This window comes from Corvus moneduloides, chromosome Z (assembly GCF_009650955.1).
Source record: "Corvus moneduloides isolate bCorMon1 chromosome Z, bCorMon1.pri, whole genome shotgun sequence".
In the NCBI taxonomy this organism is placed as follows: Eukaryota; Metazoa; Chordata; class Aves; order Passeriformes; family Corvidae; genus Corvus; species Corvus moneduloides.
The window spans coordinates 41,881,006-41,904,443 of NC_045511.1; the positions used below are offsets into that span (position 1 = coordinate 41,881,006).

Below are 23,438 nucleotides of genomic sequence, written 5' to 3' on the forward strand. Positions count from 1 at the left end.
TGCTTTAAAATGCTCTTACAATTTTTTCTTTACCTGTTCTATTTCCTAGCTTGGTAACAACAGAAGGAGCCTTTCTGATTTACTTTCTATGTTCCATAATCTTTACTAGGTGCCTCATAAATCAAACATACATTGCATGAAATAGACAAATTTTAAACTGAAGTAAAATTTTTTACATTCCATTAATTTCTACTGTATTGAAGGCAGTTCAGAAGAAACTATGGAAGGAGTTGTACAATTGTACAACCTCTGTTACATACAATTAACAATTTCATCAGCAAAAGAAAAAGCTAAGGGAACATGTAAACAGCAGTAATTTGATAACAAAGTTCCAACTGCTAGGGACCAAGGATTCTAATAGATTCCGGTAACAAAAAGAATAAATTATCATACTTGAACCCTTTATTTCTTGGCTTTGTTCATCCTTTTTTTCACCTGACCAGCTCCATATCCAGCTAAACCAGCCACCAGAATTTTCATCATCTTGTTTTACGCCTGGTCTGTAGATTTTCAATCCAGCCTTAGTTGCCTTAAATTTAAAAAATATTCAGGTAAGTAATTTTCTTCATGCTTCTTTCTTCATTTTCCTAAGAAAAATATAGACCCAAGGCAGCTCTAACACACCAGAACATAATTAGACAACCACTAAAAAGGCAAAATGTTGTTTCTCAGTTCCCCTTCTAGTCACTTTTTCAAGTACACAGTGCATTATCGGACCAATTTTACTCTGCATAATAACAACCACCTTTGCAAAACAACAGAGCATGTAAAACGTCAATAAACATTTCTTACATAGCAGATTTTCTCTCTAGCTTTCACCATAAAAAAACCCAACATTATATAGTGTTTTACATTACTACAACAGCTTTATAAAAAACCATTTAAAATAACATATGTAACCAATTAAATAGCCATCACAGGACAAATTTTACATTAGCCCTATATTTTTCCTTACAATATGGATACCCAAAGCAATTAAAGTAGTATTTACTCCCATAATACAGTATTTACTCTAACTATTCCTGCATGTGACACATACAGTTAGAATAGTAAGGAAGTCCTCCCTTCTCCCACACTCATTATTTCCACAACTAGGAGATGTCCTAGCTGATGCCAGTGATGATTCCAATACTGGGTCCTCAAAGAAGGTGTAGACTACATCAAAAACTGACCACTGAAAGTTTGTCATGTGGACAGCAAACAAACATCAAGAGATCTAAAAGACAAAGTGATTCTCAGAACTGCAGTGATCCACACAAACTAACTTTCTTTGTGACTGATACGATCCAAAAATATATGAACAGTTGCAGATAAGCCCTAAATTTAAAGATAATCTAGTGGAAGTGAGACAGGGATCCCTTCTCAGCATTCAAAACCCCAAGATCTCTGCAACACAACTAGGGAAAACAGCTGACTATAAGTCAGTAGACTTATCACATCTATATACCTACTGGCCAAAGGAAGGCAGGACTCACCACAAAAACATAAAGGCTTCTGAATTTATACTATTGATTCACCTCGAGAGATGATACAGAATGTCAGCTTAACAACACAAAGCTTCAAGAAGTTTGAACAAAGTCCTCAAAGTCCTCTTTATAAAGGTTACCATGTCATCAAGCAGATGTCACAAAGTGAATGGCCCAAAGTAAAAATGGACAGGTCATACATAAAAGGATGTTAAATTACTGTGAAATTACAGGTTTCTGGGATACTGAGGGGTTGGTGTTGAATGACAACTGCCATGGCAAATAGGTGATGTTTAAAGACTCTTAATGTGTCTGAGGCAGAAGCACCAGAGTGCAGGGTAAGAAAGATTGCAGACAGAAGCCACTTCTGCAAAGAAGAACAAAAAAATTTGTGCAGTATGGGAACTACAAAAATTTGCTGAAGAATCCTCTTGAGCTTTCTCTGTCCTCCATTTACAATGGTTTAGTAATCAACACAGTCATAGACTTAAACCTTAATCAGCAAGGTCAACTATTTTGACTAAAAGAGAGAACTACCTGAAATGTGGGTGCAGCCAGACAGGTCAGTCTATCCTCTCAAGGAACAAGCAACTGAACGTGCAGAAAGAGTCTCAAGTTGTGCCAGGGGAGGTTTGTATTGGCTATTAGAAGTTTCTGCACTGAAAGGGTTGCCAAGCAAAACGGTTGCCCAGGGATGTGGTTGAATCACCATCCCTGGAGGTATTTAAAAGGCACACAGATGTGCTCTGGAACACGGTTTGCTGGTAGACTTAGCAGTTTTCTGTAAACAGTTGAACTTGGTGATCTTCCAGGTCATTTCCAACCTAAATGATTCCATAACTCCATCCTATGTTCTTACTTAGGTAAATCCCAAAAGTCTGCCCTAACTTGAAACAGGGTAACATTTCTCAAGCTGATACAGAGACTTGATGCTTAGCTCACTGAAGCTACTATCTGGTACTTCGAGCATTCATGATGAAGAAGCAAAAGTGGTCTGAGGTTTGGAATATAAAGTCCAAACTTTATTTTCTGGCTACAAAGTTGCCAGAAAATCAGCACTGTGATCACAAACGTGATTTCTGAGGAACTTGATTTCAATGTCTAGATAAAAGTAAGCCCTTGAAATTCAACTCTTACGTACGTTTTTAAGAAACAGAAAAGCTTCGGAAACAGCAGGATCATTTGCCTGGCTTTACTCAGCCCACATCTAATGGGTGCTCCTTAAAATACCTGGCAGACTTAAGGATAACTGTCAGGATACCAAACCAATAGCAGATTTGGCTCTTGTAAGTCCTTCAAATCCCTTTTCAGAGGTATGACCTGATAACAATAACACAGATGGGTCCTGACAGATAAATGGAGATAGAACTCAATTTAGAATCACTGTGACCTGATTTTCAATACCTTGAAATATATTCAGATAATCATCTAGCACATCTTTCAAGACTTCTAACATTTTTCAAATGCAAGACTTAAAGTCCAAACAACTGAAAATTCATTTTCTTGCAACCTACTTCTAAGTGTTACAGGAAGCTATCTTAAAACTCAGGTTTTGAAGGTAGTCAGGAATGCAATATGACATAACCTTTTGTAAGCAGCACAATCATACTGGGGAAAAGAAGACGAAAACTAGATAGGAAATATTTCAGGATTTCCATCACCTTGCAAGAAGCTGGAGGAAAAAGATAAAACCAAGAGAAACTATACACTACAAGATAAGACTATTCCAAGATCAAATGAGAACTAAATCAAAACCAAACCTTCCCCCACCCCTTGAAAAGCACTACAATTCAGCCAAACTGAAGGGGAACAGCCATGAATGTTCCTTCTGGTTCTGTTACAGTCTGGATAATGATAACACAAGCATTCAAATGTGAGTGTACATATAGAAAAATAGAAGGAAAAATTACGTATATAGATTCCTCTTCAGAGTTTTGGGTTAGAAGCACAGTATCTATGACTCCAGCAATTACATATATACCACATTTAATATACTTCACATACTAAAACAAAAACAAACAAACAAAAAAATTGCTCTCAAGCACTGCTACAAGCAGTAACTGATATTTATAAAGTTTAATTATTAATTACTGCCTTCTTTCAGATTACAAACTTCTTATTCTGCTTACTTTTAGGTGCATTATTAATGGAGAAAAATCACTTCACAGATTTCAGAAAAACTCTAAATATTTCACTTCAGTGTCCTAGAAAGATGCTCAGACACTACATGGAAAACTAAGCAGTACATTAACCTAGGAAAACCAAGGCTAACAAATTAAATGTAACTAATCAAGTCACATCATCTTACCTAAATGCACTTACCTACTTTAAATCTGTTCTGCATTTGCTCTATCCTGAGTAACATTTGCAAATAGGAACATTGCATCTCTTTGCTAAGAGTCAACATACTGCAGGTGATCAGTCTACGTAACACAGTACCATGAATAAAAAGGAATAAACTAATGGTCCAGGCCACTGTGGGGCTCAGGGAGGGACCCTCCAACCCCACAGCTTTGGGTGTAATTGTTTCCAATTTGACTTCGGTCATCCTTTGGCCATATTTTCCACAGCAGTTCTTTCCAACCAGAAGTAGAAAAGAATTTATCCCAGATCAGTCACTTTGAAGAAGCAGTATATGGAGCTATTTAATTTTTGGTTCATTACAAGCTGAAAAATTAACTACGCTTTATAATAAAAAACCATGAACAAGGAAGATCGGAAGACTGTATGATACCCAATTCGATCACCATAACTAAACGGCGTCTGCCTAAAATTTCCACAACCTCATGTTGCAGCTATTCATAGACTTATTTAAATGATGCAATTTTACCTCAACTTCTGCTTGTTGCCTCGCTAGAGTGATGTTAAAAATATCCAAGGCTTTTTCAAATTCCTACAAGAGAGGTGAGAAATTATTTTTGACAATTTGACAATTGTTACATTCCACAGCTCAGTTTTACAGGAAACAACAGCAAGCAATTAAATTTATGCAATCCAAGTTAATTTGCTCAATCTGAAAACTTCAAAGAAACCTGGAAAAGAAAAGCACCTCAGTTTAAGTTGTTCTTTCTTGCAGTTTCTAATTTAAAGACTTACCTCATGTATTTGTTAATATTACCCACAGAAAAAGGTAGTGACAAAGTTGCAAGTATGGCCACTGAAAATCTTATTTTAACTTTGATCGATTTATGAACATTTTAACATTTAAGCTGGAACAAGTATCAAGATGAACAATATTTAAGCCTTCACCACAAAATTACTCACCTCCAACAATTTTAAGATTTCTTCATTAGGTTTTTTTGATGTTATCTTGGTTTTATACATCTCTTTATAGTTCTTCACTTGCTTCCTATGATGTGAAATATGTTCCCATGACCACATTTGGAGCTTAGGTTGAACATTTACTTCAAGGATGCCATAAATAATGTATTTCCACCTAAAAGCAAAGACAAATGTATAGCTTACCTTCCTTTTGGTATATTGAAAAGACTCCTAAGCCTTTGCAGACTTTCACTAAATATAACATCAAGTTGAAAGAATGAAATGCCTTGACTAATACTGCACTTCTGATGAGTTGAGAAACCTAAGAATTTTACTCTTTTTCTCCCACCCAAAGTTGACAGATTGCCGTTTCCTAAAATTCAAAGGTAACTGTGTATGAAAAATACCCACAAATCTACGCATGTATGTGTGAGAACAAAAAAATATATTTGTATGGAATCTTCAGAAAAGAAATCAAATCCTTGCCATCTGTGTTGAAAAGGTTTACCTATTTTTAGAAAAAAGCCATGTTCTTGTAATACTACCTAACATATAGCAAGCAGGCCTTCATTTAAACAAAGTTATGATACAAGAATACTATCAGACCTAAGTTCCTGACAGTGGTCTTTAATACAGCAATCACAGGTTTTCAAATATTGTGTCCTCAGCTTTGGTTTGAGGTCCTTATCAACTTCTTACAATACTAGCTTAAGAAAAACTAATAAAAACAAAAGAGAAGACTTCCTTTCAGAAGGAAATTAGTTCTCACCTCCTTAAGTAAGAAGCAATTCCTTGGTAATTATTTCAAGGTAATAACCAACAAATTATTTTCGAAGTCTGAGGTTGCCTACCATGTCTTGGCGTTGTTGTGCAATGGAACATCAGGTCTGTACTTCCTATATGGCAGATTTCGAGTCATCATATCAATAGACTCAAGAAGCTCCATAACACTGAAGTACTAGGCAAAGAAATTCAAACTGAGCATTATTACCTGAGAACAACAAGTATCAAACTTCTTTTTGAAGAGAAAATTAGTAACAAAGAAATACAAGACTAAGTTAATAGATTCCATACGTACACCGAAAAATTTAAGACTGCCTCTCTTATTTGTGCTAGCTGAATTTTTTACCACATTACATATAACTTCAGAAAAATAGTTTGTACCTGTGGCTTATTGAATTCAACAGTTATATCCTGTAAGTTTACATCTAAGTCCATTTTTGGTGATGAAAAGTCAACATCAGATCGAGGATTCATAAGGAGTTTGGCTCTAGCTGAAATTGGGCGGAATACTAAAAAACACAAGTTGATACAAAAAGTGCAATTAAATTATTTAAGACTGTAATTAATTTTATATATACTTATCTTAAATTATGACAGATTATTAGTTTTAAAATGCTAGACCTGAAAAACATTAAGTCCATCAACAGAGCTTAAAATAGAATACAATCTAAACAAAATTTTCAGTTTCACTCTGGCAACATTTATCATACAAATTTTTGCTGATCACCACCACAAACTTTCCTGTATGCTGAACTACACACAGATGTTTCAATAAATAGTTTACATTTGTAACAAATGTATTCTTTTTTGGCTATGATACATTTATAGCACAAGACAGATTCAAATATAGCATTTATTTCACTATAGGAACTCTTATTCCATAAGGTTTTTTAAATTGTTTTTGTTACGAATGCTTTACTGTTTGATAAATTATACTCACAACAGTGGTTAAAACCAAACATTCCATATTTCTAAATCCAAGCCCAAGCAAGAATGAAAAAAAATCAACATGGATTCTACATAAAAGTGAGGCACGTCACAAGAAAAAACATTCGGAGAAGATGTTTTATCTGTTCCATAGCCTGGCAATATCAGGCATTTGACGCCATGTTTAGTTCAGTATTTTAATCTGTTTCAGCAATTGAACCAACAATCAGAATTTTTATATTGCTTGAATGTGTGTAAATCATATTTTTATCAAACACAATTTCTTTCATCTCTGATATATAATACAGAAAATACTGATATATTACCTATATATCAGTATTTTATATCAGTATTTGCTACCTATAGCAAATATTCCAAATTCTCTGAAAGGTTCATACAAGTGGAAACAGGCATTTTTGCAAGATGAAACCATGAAACTTCTAGCTACACCTGTATATAATAGCATTTCAATTAATCTTCTCCCTGTATTTAGGTTCCTAAACTTCATTTTTTGTAATTCTCATATGTAAGTATAATGTTTGTATTTACATCAAGTGATAGAATTAGACTTCATGCTTATTGCCTTCCTATCAAAGTTTTAATCTGAAGACTTGCCCTAAACAGGACCAAATTTTCATTTACCACAGAACACCATAGTCTGCATCTCTGATGGCACTGCTGAATTTAAAGAGTGTAAATCTTGAATCCTAAGCTTTACATACACCTATTTTGAACTTACTACGTAAAGACTTAAACATCCTACGATGTTTAACACTTGTTCTCTTACAAAAAAGAGTCAAAGCCAGAGTCAAAAAAGATGGATAAGAAATCAGAAGAAATTGCTACATAGTTCTCTGTCAGTCAAAATAGGACTCACTCAGGGGAAAGTGGCAGCATAAAGCTGACAGTGTCTCTTTTAACCCTGGCTATAGTAAACTGAGGACTTTCTTCCCAGAAAACAAGCCACTTCAAAGGCCATTCAGCCTTGTGAACAGTTTCTAAACCATCACACAGATGCACATGATAAATACAAATCATGTATTTTACAATGGAAAGTAAACTATCACCATGTTTGAGTGATGCCAATGTGACTTTCAGCTTTCCGACTTAAGTAAGAAACACTCAAAGCAATAGTAACTTGCAATATTCCCACTAAAAAGTTAATGTTTCAAAGCTGTGTGATTACTGTTTCCACCTCACATGAACAAAGACACTTTGCACAAAGCAGGTGACCTCAAAAACATACTCAAACTAATCTAAATTCACAAAATTTACACAGACCACATGTTATTGCTAAGCTTCTTAAATAAAGGAATTCATCAATGGGTGTTAACAATGAGGATCTATGTATGACATTCCATTAGAATGACACATGACTCAAGACAAATTTTTATTAAGGCTTTTTTAAGGCTACCTATACAATATGGTATTCACTGTCACAAAGACAGCGTCAGAAAGTGTCAGTAAGTTACTCTTACAGGATTAAATTGCACTCCTTAAGATTTTTGAGTAACAGCCAAAGTGACAACCTCTCAGATGCACCAAAAATTAGAATTATGGATGCATATTACAATTAATTAACACTTACCAAAATCATAACCCTCTGGAATCACGTTGTGGCTGGCAACTCCGTGTTTTAAGTTAACCTACACACACAACAGAGTTAAAAGAAAATTGCATTTCTATTTCCAGATAAAGCTTTTAAAAGTACAAAATGTTAGCATTTTTAAACAGTTCTCAGATAATCCCCCTGATCCAAAGTAAAATTCAAATACTCATCTATGTTTTAAACAGAATGCTATGTCTATCTTTAGCTATCACTGAACAAGGTGACGATCAATCATGTACATTTTGTTACTGGCAGAAGACTAGGTTTTTTTTAACTTTCTCGGATGGGTGTTGTATGTCCATCACATAAAAGCCTTAACCGTGTACTATTTTTTCCTAAAAACGCTTTTAGCTACAAACAATTCTCCAGGACGCTGACATAAACAGAAGCAGGCCTGAATGCGAAGCATGTTCTCTGCTTCCCAGTTTCAACTAGAATGCTAGCTAGATACACTACCTCGTGCTTTACTTACCAATGATTCATCATAACCACCATGGTAGAACATCTCCGACTTCACATTCCAATAAGCAAAAAGGTTATCCAGTCGCACAAGCTGAAAATACAAACAAATTTTAGATCAATAATTTGAAATTCACAAAGTCTGGATGAATAAAAATATTGAGAATGTTACTTTTGGTTTAGAGACTATATAGTTACAACTTTTCTTGATCTTAATTTCTGTGGAAGAAATTCTAATGCAGCTGGTTTTATTAGGAATTCTTTCTTTAGAAGACAGTTTATACTGTACCTTGTGGAACAACTTGGCTGTCTCATCATGTAAACATGGATTCCAATTCTTATCTGAGGTCTGAAATGAAAATTAAATGAAGTTACTCTGTTTATAATTCACCAACACGTTACAACCGAAACAAACTACTAAAAAAGAAAGAAACATCATCATAATTAAATGCCATGGAAAATACTGGGACACAATCTTCTGATTTAAGATGATTAATCCATTATTTTAAGTGAAAACTTGATAAGGCTACTTTCCCCAAAAAATATGTATAATTATATGCACTGATTAATAGGCTTCACACAAGAACCAAAGACACTATAAAATTCTGTTTTCTGTATTTCAAACTGTTTTCCTTCACACCAGTATTATTTTTAGGCAGGTTCTTTGAACAGAGATAAAAAAGGGATTGAATTCTTTTATAAATCTGGAAGTAATTCATTTTAGTTTGAGCCTAAAGAAGACCTTTCAATGTGCTAGGAACAAACGTTCATGAGATCACCATGTCACTGAAGAAAGTAGCACTTGTTTAAGACATATTTTCTTTAAGACTAGCAGTTACACAGCAAAAACTGCTGAATCAGAGCAACTCAGCACCATCAGCATATTGCTACTACACAGTCTTCCAGAAAAAAAATTCCATACTGTTTGTGATGACTACTCTTAGCACAATAAAGTGCAGTTCGAAAAAAATTGAGCTCCAGCTGAAAAAAAAAGACATCATCCTTTTTTTCTTTTTCCTTCCCCACCACGACCCCCACTCCCTGTTATCAGGTAGTAACTTCCCTTCTTGGAGCTCAAGTCAGTTTCAGCAAAATATTCAGAGTTTGAATATCCCAAATCCAGCGAAGTGGACTGGAAATCACAAAGTGCAGCAGGATGATTCCTCCTAAAAATCTATTTTAATGCTAGCATTTTACCTTTAATGGCATACCCACCACAGTAATTATGCTGAATTTGATAAACCAAGTAGTTACCATTGTGCGTTGCTGATGATTATAGCTACACTTTCATTAAACAGTATGTTACCGGAAGCACAACAAACAAAAACACAACTTCACCTATTGGTATATATCAACACGTTTTTCAGATAAAAGGTGAAAAATAAAATTACCTGCAAACTTAGATTCTGAAGTGAAATCCCAAATGACAAGGGGTTATCACGATTTGTGATCTAATAGAACACAGGAAAAGACAAAAAAAGAATTATTTCATGCTCTATAAGCACTTATATTTGGCTAAGAATTTAAGTATCTTTATGTTTTGGTACAAGCTTTTTTTCAGGTTTTATTTTCTATTTTTTTTTAATAAGACTAAGAAAATTCCACAGCTTTACTAGTACTGTGTCATAGGTTAGCAAGCATAGTCCCGGAAGGGACGTCCTTGCTAAGGGGTGCTTACAGTTTCCTCTGGGAACTGATTGAACCTATCAGCGGCCAGTTTGAATATGGACAATTCTCTAAGCCACTTAAAGTTGTGATCACCTCTGTGATCCACATTTAAGAACAGGCAAACCTCCCCCCCCAAGCTCTCTCTCGTTTCCGGCGCTGGGACAGGTGGCTGCGGGCCCCGAGTGGGGGCCAGCGGGCCCGGCCAGGCCCTGCTTGGGCCAGGCCAGGCCGGGCCACGGCCATCCTGGAGCCGATGGACCTGTTCCAGCCATGGAACCCCCCCCACTGCCTTGCCGTGGGCAGCCGGAGCGGCTCGGCTCTCCCCCCTCTCCACTGCGATAAGAAAAATTCAACATTCCAGCTGCAAAGCTGCAAGGCCGAGGTGAGAGTAACCCTTTTATTGCTGTGAAGAGCTGAAAACCTGAGGGAAGAGAGAGAGGAGATGCTTAAAGCTGAAATTCTGTTGTGAAGCTATGATATATCAGAGTATCCTGTTGTAATTTCATGAAGATATGGGGGGTGGAGTGTTCAACTTGTAAGCAAAAGCACCTGCGCTGAGATAGGCAGATGCTGACGCAGCTGTAATTTCATGAGAAGTTTGGACAGGGAGAGATGAACCAGATGAGGGCTTTTGCTCCAAACAGGAAAGGAGAAAACCTCAGTCCGTAGAGATGAACCAGATGAGGACTTTTGCTCCAGATGGGAAAGGAGAAAACCTCAGTTCCTAGAGATGCTCCCAGAGATAGTCCTAAAGATGAAGATGATGAAGACCCTTTGCTCCCAGGGAAGGAGAAGGGCCTCTGTTTTTGTTTCTGAACGGCTCAACCTTAAAATTGTACCCCAAAAAACTTCAAGAGTGGACCCTCGAAAGCAGTTGCGGGAAAAGCTGCAAGTCGGGGGGGGGAAAGGACTCACACGCAGGCAGAGAGACTCCTCTTCCTAAAGGGACTGAACAATATTTGGAAGTGGGCGGCTGTCTCGTTGTGATAATGTTTTCATAGCATGAGCAAGAAGAGACTTCTCTTTCTAAATGGACTAAACAAGGTTATTATGGAAGTGGTAAACAGACTGAACATCTTAAGGGTTGTCTTTTCACATTGTCAGTGGGAGAAGGGAGGAAGGTGGGGGGAGGAGGAGAGTTCTGAAGGTGGTATAATTTTTTTCCTTCTTTTAGGTCTGTTAATAAACTTCTTTATATTCTTTCAAGTTTGGTGCCTGTTTTGCATTTCTCCTAATTCTTATCTCACAGCAGATAAACAGTAATGAGTATTTTGGACCAAACCACTACATACTGTCTCAGCATGAAAAGCAACTGGAAGAAATCAAGACAGGTTCCCAATTTCATGTTACAGTGAGCAATCCCTTATGCTGTGATATACAAAAATACTTACATCATCTTCATAGCGAATATGGATGTTGGAAATTTTCAGCTGAAGATTTTTGATGACCTGAGTAACTAGCTTTTCTACAAAAGTGTCTTGTTTCTCTTCTTTTACTTTATCTATGTAAAAGGAAAATAATTTAGTGCTTTGTTTACATTTCAGTATTTTTAAAATTAGACAAAACATTAACATAACAAATTTAGCATGATAAGCATTTTAATTCTCTATTACATTGTACTCCAGTTGTACAAAAACATGTTTGTTCTGTGTAATCTACATCATATATATTCTCAGACCAGAAGGTTTCCTAGCTTTACCACCTGCTGAGTGAAGAAGCAGGTAGTTCAGAAGTATGACCAGCACACACCAATATTCAAGGTGGCCAATACATATTTCTTGGAAGTACTGGAAGTTGAATTTAAAGATAAGAAGTTGCATGTATCGAAGAACAGGTTGAAGAAGACCTTTAAAAAGCTGTATTTGTAAAAATGCTTTGATATGGGAAACAAAGTTAAATTATTTCTTACGAAAGAGGAAAGAAAATGTCAGGCGACATGATACAAAAGTAATACCTCAAAAGCCCAATTTATATCAGATCATGTCAATGCTCAACCCTTTTTGTTTTCAGAATGCTGCTTCTGCAATGGCCATTATACCTAAAAAACCATAACTAATAGGTTTTTAAGCAATAAGGAAAAAACAAGAATCTAGAACACTTTGACAAAGTCTGTGTCTTTCTGGATTAAAATAAAGAAAGAAGCAGCACCACTTTAGCTTTTCCCACTCTTACCTTGGTCAGCTATCTTCTGCTTTGCTTCTTCTATCCTCTGCAATTCCCTTTGTCTTGCTTCTAAGAGTTGCCTGGCTTCTTTTTCAGCATCGTATTTTATGCCTAAACACATAATGTAAAAAGATATAGTAACAAAAAAAATACTTTTTTTAAAGATACTGTTTCAAAAGGTGTAATTTCTGCATTTTTTGTAACAGTTACAAAACAGCAAAAAGATTAGGTGATGAAATGTAAATTACTGAAAGACTTCCACTCCATTATTTAATTGTAATTGCTTAGAGTATCTACTAGGAATAAAGGTCATGAAAACAGTATCAACCCACTCCAGATACTTCTGAAATCCCACCAATCTACAGTCACTTCTTCCTGTACATTAACTTACTGGCTATGGGCACAATAAGCAAATAAACTCCATCAAGGACTGCCTCAACAGGTTGAGTATAAAGGTTTTGCCATGGAATCTGTAGGTTAAGTTGACCTGCAAACACAGAAGAAAAAGGTTGAGGTATGCAGTTAAATAGTTGACTGGAAAAGAAATGCAAAGTTAATTGATATTAGACACAAAATCTCTTAAAAATCATTATATTGGATAGAAAATACCCCAGTGTATCCGAGGCAAAAGTCCTTTGGGTTGTATATTCATACACAACACACAAGCAACATGAGAAGTTTTTCCATGAGGAGAACTATCAAGTCTTTCCTTGTCTTTCCTTAAAACCCTTGAATTACATTCTTCCTTCTCAACAGCAATGTCTCCCTCCTTGAAAATCCACTGCAGCACTCTCAGAAACAAGAAAACCACATGGGCAGCTCATACATCAGCAGTCAGCTAAATATTATGTTTTGTGAACTCAGGGATCATGAAGTTACATGAGGTCTCTTCTTCTTCACCCGAGTGCCAATTTTAATAAAATATTAAATCAATCACAGAAAATACATTACTCCAAGGTAGATTTAAAGGACACATAATGGCTTTAGACTCAGTTTACTTTAAAAAACCACTAACTTTTACAAGACAATCAACACGCAACAAGAAAACAAGGAAGGAGATGAAAAGGCAAGTGAAAGGTAAAAATCAGTTATGGAGTCTTGTCAGGACAAGGACTGAGATCCAGTCCTGACCAATTGCTCATCTTTGCTGTGTTGGGCTCTTTTCTCATTGAGGTGATTAAACAAGACTCAAGGATACTTTATCAAAAGGAGCTTCTCCAGAAAGTTTCTTTCAGAAGAGACAAACTTCAGAGTGTACAAAGTATACAAATCAATGAACATACGGAAATTTCTTGCTTAGGATGCCTAAAGCCACTTGCAAGGGAAGGTAATATGTTTAGAAACTCCTGCATGTGTACAAGATAAAATGCAACTTACTAATATGTCCTGCTTTAACTTTAAATGGCACATCCAACTGACTCTGAAAGAAAGAGGTTCAGAAAATTTAAGCTCAATTCAGCAACTTGTGAAATGTTCCAATGCAGGAAAAGATATTACAATAATTTTAACAAACCACTAAAAAAAAAATTCAATATAATGAATAAGCAAGCATTTGGTTACCAATTTATACTGTTAAGCCATGTTAGGCTAAATACATTTCCAAAAACAAAGTCCTAGCTTCATGAGCTATAAAATAAAAAGGGCTTTCAGTACCGATTTTGACCTAAACACATTCTTTTAGCAATTTCGGAAAGTTCTGTTAAGGGGAAAAAAAAATGCATACACTTTCCCCTTTAAATTTAATCTCAAATTAATCAGATAATCTAAATGGGTACAAAGAAAGCAAATCAGTAAGCTTCCACTTAAAAGAAAGTGTACCCTAAAATAAGAACTAAAAAATGCACATTAAACATAGTTCAGGAATCATTTTTGCAAGTATTATTGTTATTTTCACTAGCTTACCAGTGCATTTTCTTTTATTTCCAGATTCTTCAGTGCTACAGCTCCTAAAAAAAAAGAAGCCAACAAGTAAAACAGGAATAAGTAAAGTAGGACTGGTATACACTGCAAGTCCTACAGTCTAAATCAGTGGGTTACAGAAGCCTAGAAGATAAGGGGACTAATGTGTGTGTCTCAAACACCAATGGAGGATAGCACTGGAGTCAACCAAGAATTGTTGCTAAAACATGCCATGAGAAAGAACGGGATGTGGCAGGAAGTGGGGGCCATACAGACATAAGCCAGAACTCCTCTCAGACAAAGGTCTATGCTCTGGCTCCTGAAGTAGAGCACATGCAAAGCAATGAGGTCAAGAAGCAGGCATGGACTGTCAACCTAAGGTAAACCCAGTATGGAGGGATCGAAACCACGAGAGACCCCCAAAGCCCTCTGACCCATTTCCAAAAAGGTCTGGAAGAAGGAACTGCACATGAGAACCCATTTGCATAGTAAACAAGCAACTCAGCTCCATGGCACAGAAAACTTAACTGTGTAAAGGCACCCTCATCAAACCCAGGCACACATGTGCCCCAGGACCCTGGACACCCCAGCTGCATTGAGGCTGGAGCCAGGACTGCCAATCTTTCTTCCTTTCTTTCTCTGTACCACACTTTAACCTCTGTGTGTCTTTCTCTTTTTTATCCTATCCCTTATCCAAGATTTACCACCACATTTCCTAAAATCTTTACCATGAAACAGATCCACATCCTACACGTCAAATATCCCTGAAAGATGATTAAGACTATGAAAGATGATTAATCATGCTACAAAATAATATCTGAGATTGTCACATGAAGCTTGCATGTCCATGAAAAATAACCTAAAATTACTCAAAGTAAAAATGCTGGAAATCACTGTCTCAATTTTGTAAGGACCCATTTTGAAACCAAAAGTTAGCTTCTTTTTCCTCAACCATCTGTTTCCTATGCTTGTAGAAATCTATGAACAGTAAATGAGAGTTAAATTTTAGCCCTCAAAAGATCTTACTCTTGCCAGTTTTATTTATAGCCTCACAAAAATTCACAGGAAGCATTTCAGTAATCTAATTTTTTAAGGACAGAAATTCAGTATACTGAATTTCTGTCCTTAAACAAAGAAAATTCAAATTGCAAGATCAGTTTTACAATATACTTCACATCAAACACTTGCCATAACAAAAGGAATACTGGGACCAGAAAACTCATAACTTAAACATGCACATAGTCCAAAGCAATGTCTTCTGCAAAATCTACAAGAATGAAGCTTCTGTGATGGTTACTTTCAAATTACTTGTATAGCATTAACACATGCACATGGAACAGACACCTGATACAGCTGAGCAGGGGCATAAATGAGATTCCAGAAACCAGAAGCAGATTACAGGCCTGGAAAGGAATACAACTTGAGGTTGCAAATGAAGATTTGATAGACTCAAAAACGCTTTTCTTTTGGTATGCATGTTAGAAATAGCAAAATGTATGGGGAAATGGGAGCTCCAATTGGAAGAATAATCTTGCAGTTATATAGTGCTAATGGCGATAAACAACTGTTCAAAGTACACCAATTTTGGGAAATTGGACTCAAATCTCAAAAATGCATAGATTAGAAGAATTGGCTCAAATTGTTGAATTGATATGGAAGAGCTGATCAGGTAAACTAATCCATCCATCTTGTAGCACTCACAAAATACTATGAAGTTATAAACGTTTTAATTTATTCATTGCAACAATTCATAATCACTTTCCAGTAGAAGTCTATACATGTGACATATGCTAACATCAGCCTCTCCAGAGAAATGCTACATGCAGAAGGATGTTTTTTGATAGCTGATGATGATGCTTTTAAGCCTTAAAATACATACACATTGCCAGAAACAACAGAAAAGGAAAAAAAAAAAAAGCAAAGAAAGCATTCCCAGAAGTAGTCTGTAACTACTCTAGGAACTAGAACTACATAGTCTTTGTGGGCAATAACAAGGTGACAGTTTTATATACCATTGGTTCAATTCCATTCTAAATTTATTCCCTGATAAAGCTTACTCTGCACAGACCATTTTAACACTAAAACACGTCCCGTTTGCTTCTTCAAGAAGATATCACTAACTGTAATTGTATTCATGGCAAGTAACTCTAATGGTATCCAGAGCAAAGGTCCAGGTTTGTAATCAAGTTACCAGGCACAACATGCAATTTCTGCAGGCCAGTTGAGCCACGTTAAAAACATTCATAAGGAAACTGTAAGACTCCGTGACACATGAAGCAGTTTAACTGGGTTGAATTTCTTCATTTTCACTGATGGCTAAGTAAACATTGCCTCTCATTTAGCAAGGGTCTGACACATGCCACAGTTCTGCAGAGGCACTATAACTCAAGCTACAATAATTTGGCAGCCCAGATGCTTCCAAAAACAAAGTACTGCAAAGTGAGTAAGGATTATCTTCAGCATTTACAAACAATACTTTGTGAAGGCAGAACTCTTCCTCATTTTACCTGAGCACATCATAATAGCAGACAATAAACATGGAATCAATAATGTTTCAAACAGGAAGACTTCGAAATTTCTACATTAAATGCTAGGATTTGGAAGTGGGGTACATCATTCTTCACTGCTTTTACTTATGATTTTACAATTAAAAATTTTAATGTTTTAGTTAAGAATCACTAGCAGAAATACACATTACTAGAACTCCAGGTAGCTGAATTTTAGTATATAATTACTGAGACACATTTACTAAAATACAACAATTTACTTACAGAAACCTCAGTTGAGGGTCACAACCACAGTGAATGGCCTATTAAAGCACACAACAGACTACTAAGGAGGCACTAGGTTTTGTGTATTGATGCGATCTTTCTTGTTCCAACACATGAGAGAGAGCCTGAGAGACTCATGGGTTAGCACAGAGACTGAGTAAATATTGACCATGCCAGTACTCTCTTCTTTCACTACCAAAATTTAGTCTCTACCATATGTAGTCATTTCCCTTGCAATGAAATGTAGATCTAAGTGTAACTACACTGAATCTTGACCATTCTGTTGGGGATGGGAGGCAAAAACCCAAAAGCCCCCACAAACAGAAGCAGGAAAATCAGGGAACAAACCCTAGTTACAGGATGTAACACAGCTAATGAATTAGTCTTGGAGTACTGACAGTAGATATTAATTACAAAAATCAGGAAATACATCAGGATTTGATTGTTAGTTTTGCTGATGGTTTGTTGGGGATTTTTTTGGCAGGGGTGGTGTTCCCCTGTTGGGAGCAACTGGATGTTTTGATGACAGAAATGCATCCAATGCATGATTAAAAATTACCCAACTAAGCAACCTCAGAAACTGTATGTACAAGTAGTTGGAGTTGTATAAACTAGAGTTAAACATGCAGGCTACCAGCCGAAACAATAATAAAAGCCAGAACAGTTTCAAATATCTATCGCAAAGTCTAGGATTTATTTAGACTGCATTATAAAGCAAATTTTTAGATTTACTGATCTCTGGACAATGTGAATAATTCAACAAAATTAAAAAGTTTTCAAAATTCTAGAATAGGTTTATAGTTTTAATTTTAGATACTCAAAATAACTTCATGAATTTGAGTTCAAGAACCAACATCTACTACCAAGGATTCAGCTTGCAAAAAGATATCTGGTAAACTATTTCACCAAAGAGGCCTAACTGAAATTTTGTTATGGTTATAAACAGAAGTTAAAGGGAGGGGAGAAAATTAATCTACATAAAAATCCTGCAGATTTTACCTAATTAATCACTCTCTGCTGTCTTGTAAATAAAGGGGAAGGGGAAGGAAAGCAGAGAGAGAGGAAACATCAGAAAGCACAAATACCTTAGCTAGTATCTGATCGGTACACAACACTCCTGTTCACATATTTTAACAAAATTTCTGCTTTTTTCCAACAGCACTGTCAGCTTGTGAACCCCCCTGATCACTTTATACAAACAGCTGCCTTTGCTAGTCATGTTCCACTTGTTTTTGGGCCGTTAATTATTTCTGTTTAAGCACACCCTCTAAAGACAAGCTGTAAGTCTTTGAGGATCAGTGTCTGCCAAATACCTCCTCTATTGACATCTATTTTAAAACAGGTCATGAAAGACAACAAAAACTACTAGACAGTATGTATCCCTCAAGTGAATTCAAATTACTATTATGTAAGGGGAGAGCAGGAGGTTGCACCTGCTATACCTAGACAAGGCAAGGCATGCAAAAGTAGTTGCCTTTCACTATAGTAATAGTTGTAGCAAAAAAAAAAAAAAAAAAAAGTGTTTTTGTGCTCACAAACATGCCAATTATCTGCCTATATCATCTTACTCACACAGCTGCCCAAAAAAGAGTTACCAGCTATTCAAGTAATAAGTTGTGTTAAGTAAGACATGCTTGAGACATTATGTAATAAGCAAGTGTGCCAAATCAACTGAGAATTAAGCTTTTTAAAGGGCAGTACAGAGGGTCTGACCACGACACTGAAAGGTTATTTAGACATAGTCAAAAGAAAATAATGGCATCATGAACTGTATAATAAAACAACTGTTTGGTCTCTCAACACTGTCTGGAAACCTCACTGGCACTTCACCTCATGTCAAAGATAACTGCATATGTCTCACATTGCTGCAAGCATCTTTCCAGGTATTTTAACTTGACCAGGTCTAGAGCATTCAAAAATATCTAACTCACCTAAATACTTATCTAACCTGTTTATCTAAGCCAAGTACTTGCACACTTGTTAACACAGCCCATTGAAACGATCTTTCTTAGTAAACACCGAACAAAAAGAAGTTAAAAAACACTGTCCTTCCCAGCATCAGCCATCCAATAGCTTTCTCTCATGGCTGCCTAACACACTAGTCTTTTACCCTGCTTCATATTAATGGAGTTCCTTATGCATGTGATTTTGTCCCGTTACCCTCTTTTCTGAGCCTTGCCTTTGCCAGTATTAGCTTTACATGTTCAAATTACCTTTTTTACCTGTGTAGGTTGAGCTACCTTCAACTTTCTGCACTGCCTTTTATATTTCAGGTCTTTCAGTTCTTGCAACATTCTCAGCCACAAGTGTTTTCAGATATTACGTCCTTCTTCAATACTGAGACAGTCTACATTTTTACCTTTCAATCTGAGAGGTTTTTAACAAGAAAAAAAAAAATCAAAGCATTTCCGTAATTATTACCATGTTCATGTATTTTCTGGAGTATCATCATCATACAACTTTACTACACAGATTGAATCTGGAATAGCTTTAATACAGCATGATGAATTCTCTCATTTATTCAACCAAAGTTAATATCAAGTATGCTCATTTAAAGCTCATTAAGAAATTTCTCCATTTACAGAAGCTGAAACTATGTAACATTAGGTTTTATACATATATTCAGTCTATAAACAAAAAGCAGTGATTTGTTACAAGGAAGAAAAAAAGCAAGCAACTTTTTTTTTTTTTTTCTTTTCATGTGATGGATTTAGGACAATTTCCTTTCAATAGTATATGATTTATGTAAAGTTTAGTAATCACGACACACAAACACTGTATGAAAACACATAGCTGTCATGGAAATGCTTTCAGAGCATGCAGACAAGCATTAAAACCATTAAGTTTTAATATGAAGGCCAAAAAAGTAATTTTTTTATTTTAATACCTTAGTTACAGAATTTTAGTAATTAACAAGCTAAAAAAATTATCCACACTTTAGGTATACTGTGAGTGTAGGGATCTGCTGATCAATGATGCACTCCACATAAAAACAGTATTCTACTGCTGTTGTTACTAATAGTCATTGCCTTTTAGATAGAAGAATGCAATTTCTGGGTCCTTTGAGATATTTGAAATGAAAGAAATATTGCAGATTCACAGATGATTAAACACAATTTTATTAAATTGAAAAAAAGCATCATGTGGTAGGCCAGGGAAAAAACTCTACAGGTGATGCTTCACTACGGCTGTACATCAGTATTCACTACAAACAAGTTGACAGGTTATGAAGAGAAAAAATAATTTTATTCTAATACATAGACACTAGAGAAGTGAGAAATTTAATTTAAATAAAAATATACTAAAACCTCTAATATATGAGACCTTCTTGAAGAGGAGATAATAAAAAAGAAAATTAAATTCCACAGACATGAAAAAATATGACAGCTGAATATGAAACTTCCAAGTAAAACTGAGTTGGTGGGGTTTTTTTTAGTTTTCAGTTGGGTTTGGTGGGGTTTTTTTTTAGTTTTTTTAAACTGAGACAATGCATCTAATCCGTTAACAGTAGCTTCACAGAGGCATAAGCTGTCATGATTAACCATCAGTAACGTAGCGAGCTGGTAAAAGAAACTTCTACCTTTTTTGTAATGCATAAACATTGCCCAAAACATTTACACAGCATTTCATATTTTTCATTAAATATTCTGCCTGTCTTCACTGAACAGAAAGAAGATACTATGGTAACTTCAGAACTTCAGTACATAAATCAAGCAATTAGGCTGACACAGTTTTGCTGAAAGGTGCAATTAGTCAAACCTTCCAAGTAAGACTCACCTAATCAGTAAGAGGTACGTGATATTAAGCCTTACTGCTATAGATCAAGGACTACTACTTTGTCTCCAGCAGTTACATGTGCTGTTGCTGCGTTAAGACTCCTTACAGAGACTGAACTTTACAAAGACGCTATAAATGCCTTGACTAACCGAAGGGAAATTACTGCAGAGATGCAACTAAATAAGGACGCCATTTCGGAAAACAAGCATGAAAACAAAAATGTCCACGATGTAACAAGCTCCAGAAGAAGCTTATAAAATCTGGTTAATGTATATGAGCGCCTAGGAATGGAACTGCAGGTAGGCAATACCTCGAGGATGTTTCACACCTACTAATACATGAAAGCACCTGCAAAAAAAACCTTGAACCTCTGCGTTTGCTTTTGCTGATGCTGCAGACACCTGGGATGCACATTCGAAACCGAGCCAGCAGTGGACACTGCACAGACATCCGTTCGTGGTCTGTGTCTGACGGACCTCTGATGCTGTTTTGTTGCACATACCTTACAAGGGGACCTCAGGAGAGCACATTCAAATAGAACACTTTACTGCCATCAGAACTAGCACGTTAATTTAGTTCTACGGACCACCGTTTACCTCACCTAGCACAGCTGGGAACGACCTCTGCAAACACTTAAGGCAGTATCTACTACTGGTTCTTTAAGGCTAAAAATAACAAATATTCCAGACCTACAGATGACAGCACCAAAAAAAAAACGGGATGTCACTGCTGTTCGCAGAGAGGCCACTCACTCCCACGAGCAGTAAAATCCTTGGCACGGTTTACTTCCAGGCGTGGAAAACGCCGTAAGCCAGTTCAGTTTCGCATTCCCAGAGCCAGGTCAGACTCCCGCCTCCAAGCTGCCCGTCCACCAATTCCCAAACTTTCCGCGAGCACCAGAGACACCGCGGCCAGCCAAGGTCCGTCCGCAGCTACGAGACAGTACGGACGGCTCCGCAGGGAAAAACAAAACAGGAGCGGCCCTCCATGCGCCTCCAGCACTTCGCCCGGTTTCTCTTTTCCCCGTTCTGCAGCTCCTCCCGCGCCGCCGCCACCCCCCACTGCCGCAGCCACGGCTCCGTGGACACCACCTCCCCAACCCGCCCGCCTGACCGCCCCCGCGGCTATTTTTAAGCGGCCGGGCAGGCGGAGCGGTGGTGGAGTTGTCGGGCGAGCAGGCGGCTCTGCTCGGCCCGGCCCGGCCCGGCTCGGCTCGGCCTGACCGCGCCCAGGGGGCGCCGCCCCGGGCTCCTCCCTTGTGCGGGCGGCAGTGCGAGCCCGGCCGGGCAGGAAGGCACGCGGCGACATGAGGGCAGACAGGCGGCTCCCCGCGGCGCCCCAGGCCCCTACCTCCCCAGATGCCCAGCTTCAGCTGGGAACTGTCCAGGTTCACCACGTAGTCGCCAAGGAAACGGTTCAGGACGTCCACGACCAAGGACTCAAACACCATCCTGCCCCGCCGCCGCCGCCCGGCAGCAGCGCCGCCAGCCCGGCTCCTGCCGCTCCCCGCCGGTCCGGTCCGCCCCGCCCCACCCCGCGGGGGCGGCCCAGCGCTGCCCCCGTCCCGCCCCGTCCGGCTGCGGGCGCGGCGAGGCGGGGAAGAGGCGTGGCCTGTCTGAGGCTACGGCAGCCGGTGGGGGCTGCGCAGGTCCGCCTGCCTTGGGCGTTTCCTTCCCAGTATCGCTCCGTACATGCGCTCTTGGAAAGGTACGATTTGTCACAGAATGGGTCAGGTTGGAAGGGAGCACGGGGCATCATCTGGTCCAACCTCCCTGCTCAAGCCGGGTCATCCCAGAGCACATGGCACAGGGCTGCGAGCATGTTGTTCTTGAATATCGCCAGTAAGGGAGACTCTACAACCTCTCTGGGCAACTTGTTCCAGTGCTCTGTCACTGCACAGTAAGGAAGCTATTCCTCATGTTCAGGTGGAGCTTCCTGTGCGCCCGTTTTTGCCCACTGACTTTTGTGCTATTGCTCGGTACCACCGAGTGGAGTCTGGATCCGTCTACCTGACACCCTCCCTTCAGACAGTCACGGACATTGATAAAATCTCCTCCCAGTCAACTCTTCTCGAGGCTGAGCAGGCCCAACTCCCTCAACCTTCCTTCTTCAGAGAGATACGTCAGTTCCTTAATCATCTCTCTGTTCTCCACTAGACCGATTAGTTTGTCCAAGGGATTTAAATGTGAGATAGCCATAACAGGTTTTTGAATATTTTTCTCATCCAAGCTAGGCAAATGTAGAAATTACTGCATCTGTTGAGCTGTTCAAAAATGGTTGAGCTATTACTGGCATAATGGCTAAAACAAGTTGAATTTAATTTATCTCTCCGAAGAGCTTGACTCCCAGGCTGTGTTCTGGCTTGGGTGTCAGCTGAATCACATTGAAATAACTGGGCCATGTTTGCCCTGAGTGGCTGTGCTGAGGACCCCTGCAGTCACAAGGTTTTTTGAGGTAACTGGCCGGTGTGACCATTCACAAGGCTCCTTGACAGCCACACTCCCAATGCCAGAGACTCTCACTGTTAGAAGGCCCTTCACAGCAGGTGGCTCCAGCGAGCCGATGGGTGCCCTGCCCCCGCTGGGCTTCCTACACACCTCACCTCCTCAGTGTTGCTGAACCTTTGTATTTGATATAGAAATTTAAACCATTGGG

At 38.1% G+C, this 23,438-nt stretch overlaps 1 protein-coding gene across 6 annotated transcripts in view; it reads right to left on the reverse strand.

Moving 5' to 3' along the window:
• Positions 1 to 22,303, reverse strand: part of VPS13A (vacuolar protein sorting 13 homolog A) — a 110,064-nt gene extending 87,761 nt beyond the window's left edge. For 3 of the 6 annotated variants that reach the window (XR_004237810.1, XM_032097547.1, XM_032097546.1), the window contains exons 1-15: positions 22,134 to 22,233; positions 14,239 to 14,282; positions 13,714 to 13,756; positions 12,728 to 12,823; positions 12,346 to 12,447; positions 11,565 to 11,674; positions 9,897 to 9,956; positions 8,795 to 8,854; positions 8,519 to 8,599; positions 8,026 to 8,083; positions 5,892 to 6,019; positions 5,579 to 5,685; positions 4,731 to 4,902; positions 4,297 to 4,359; positions 394 to 529 (exon numbers count right to left, since the gene is read on the reverse strand). Coding sequence is in view for 5 of the 6 variants with exons in the window: in XM_032097547.1 (XP_031953438.1) it covers positions 394 to 529; positions 4,297 to 4,359; positions 4,731 to 4,902; positions 5,579 to 5,685; positions 5,892 to 6,019; positions 8,026 to 8,083; positions 8,519 to 8,599; positions 8,795 to 8,854; positions 9,897 to 9,956; positions 11,565 to 11,674; positions 12,346 to 12,447; positions 12,728 to 12,823; positions 13,714 to 13,756; positions 14,239 to 14,282; positions 22,134 to 22,233 (1,360 nt within the window). In the remaining variant the exon portion in view is untranslated. The other 3 variants (XM_032097544.1, XM_032097545.1, XM_032097548.1) reach the window with 3 other exon arrangements.
• Positions 22,304 to 23,438: the final 1,135 nt, after the last annotated feature.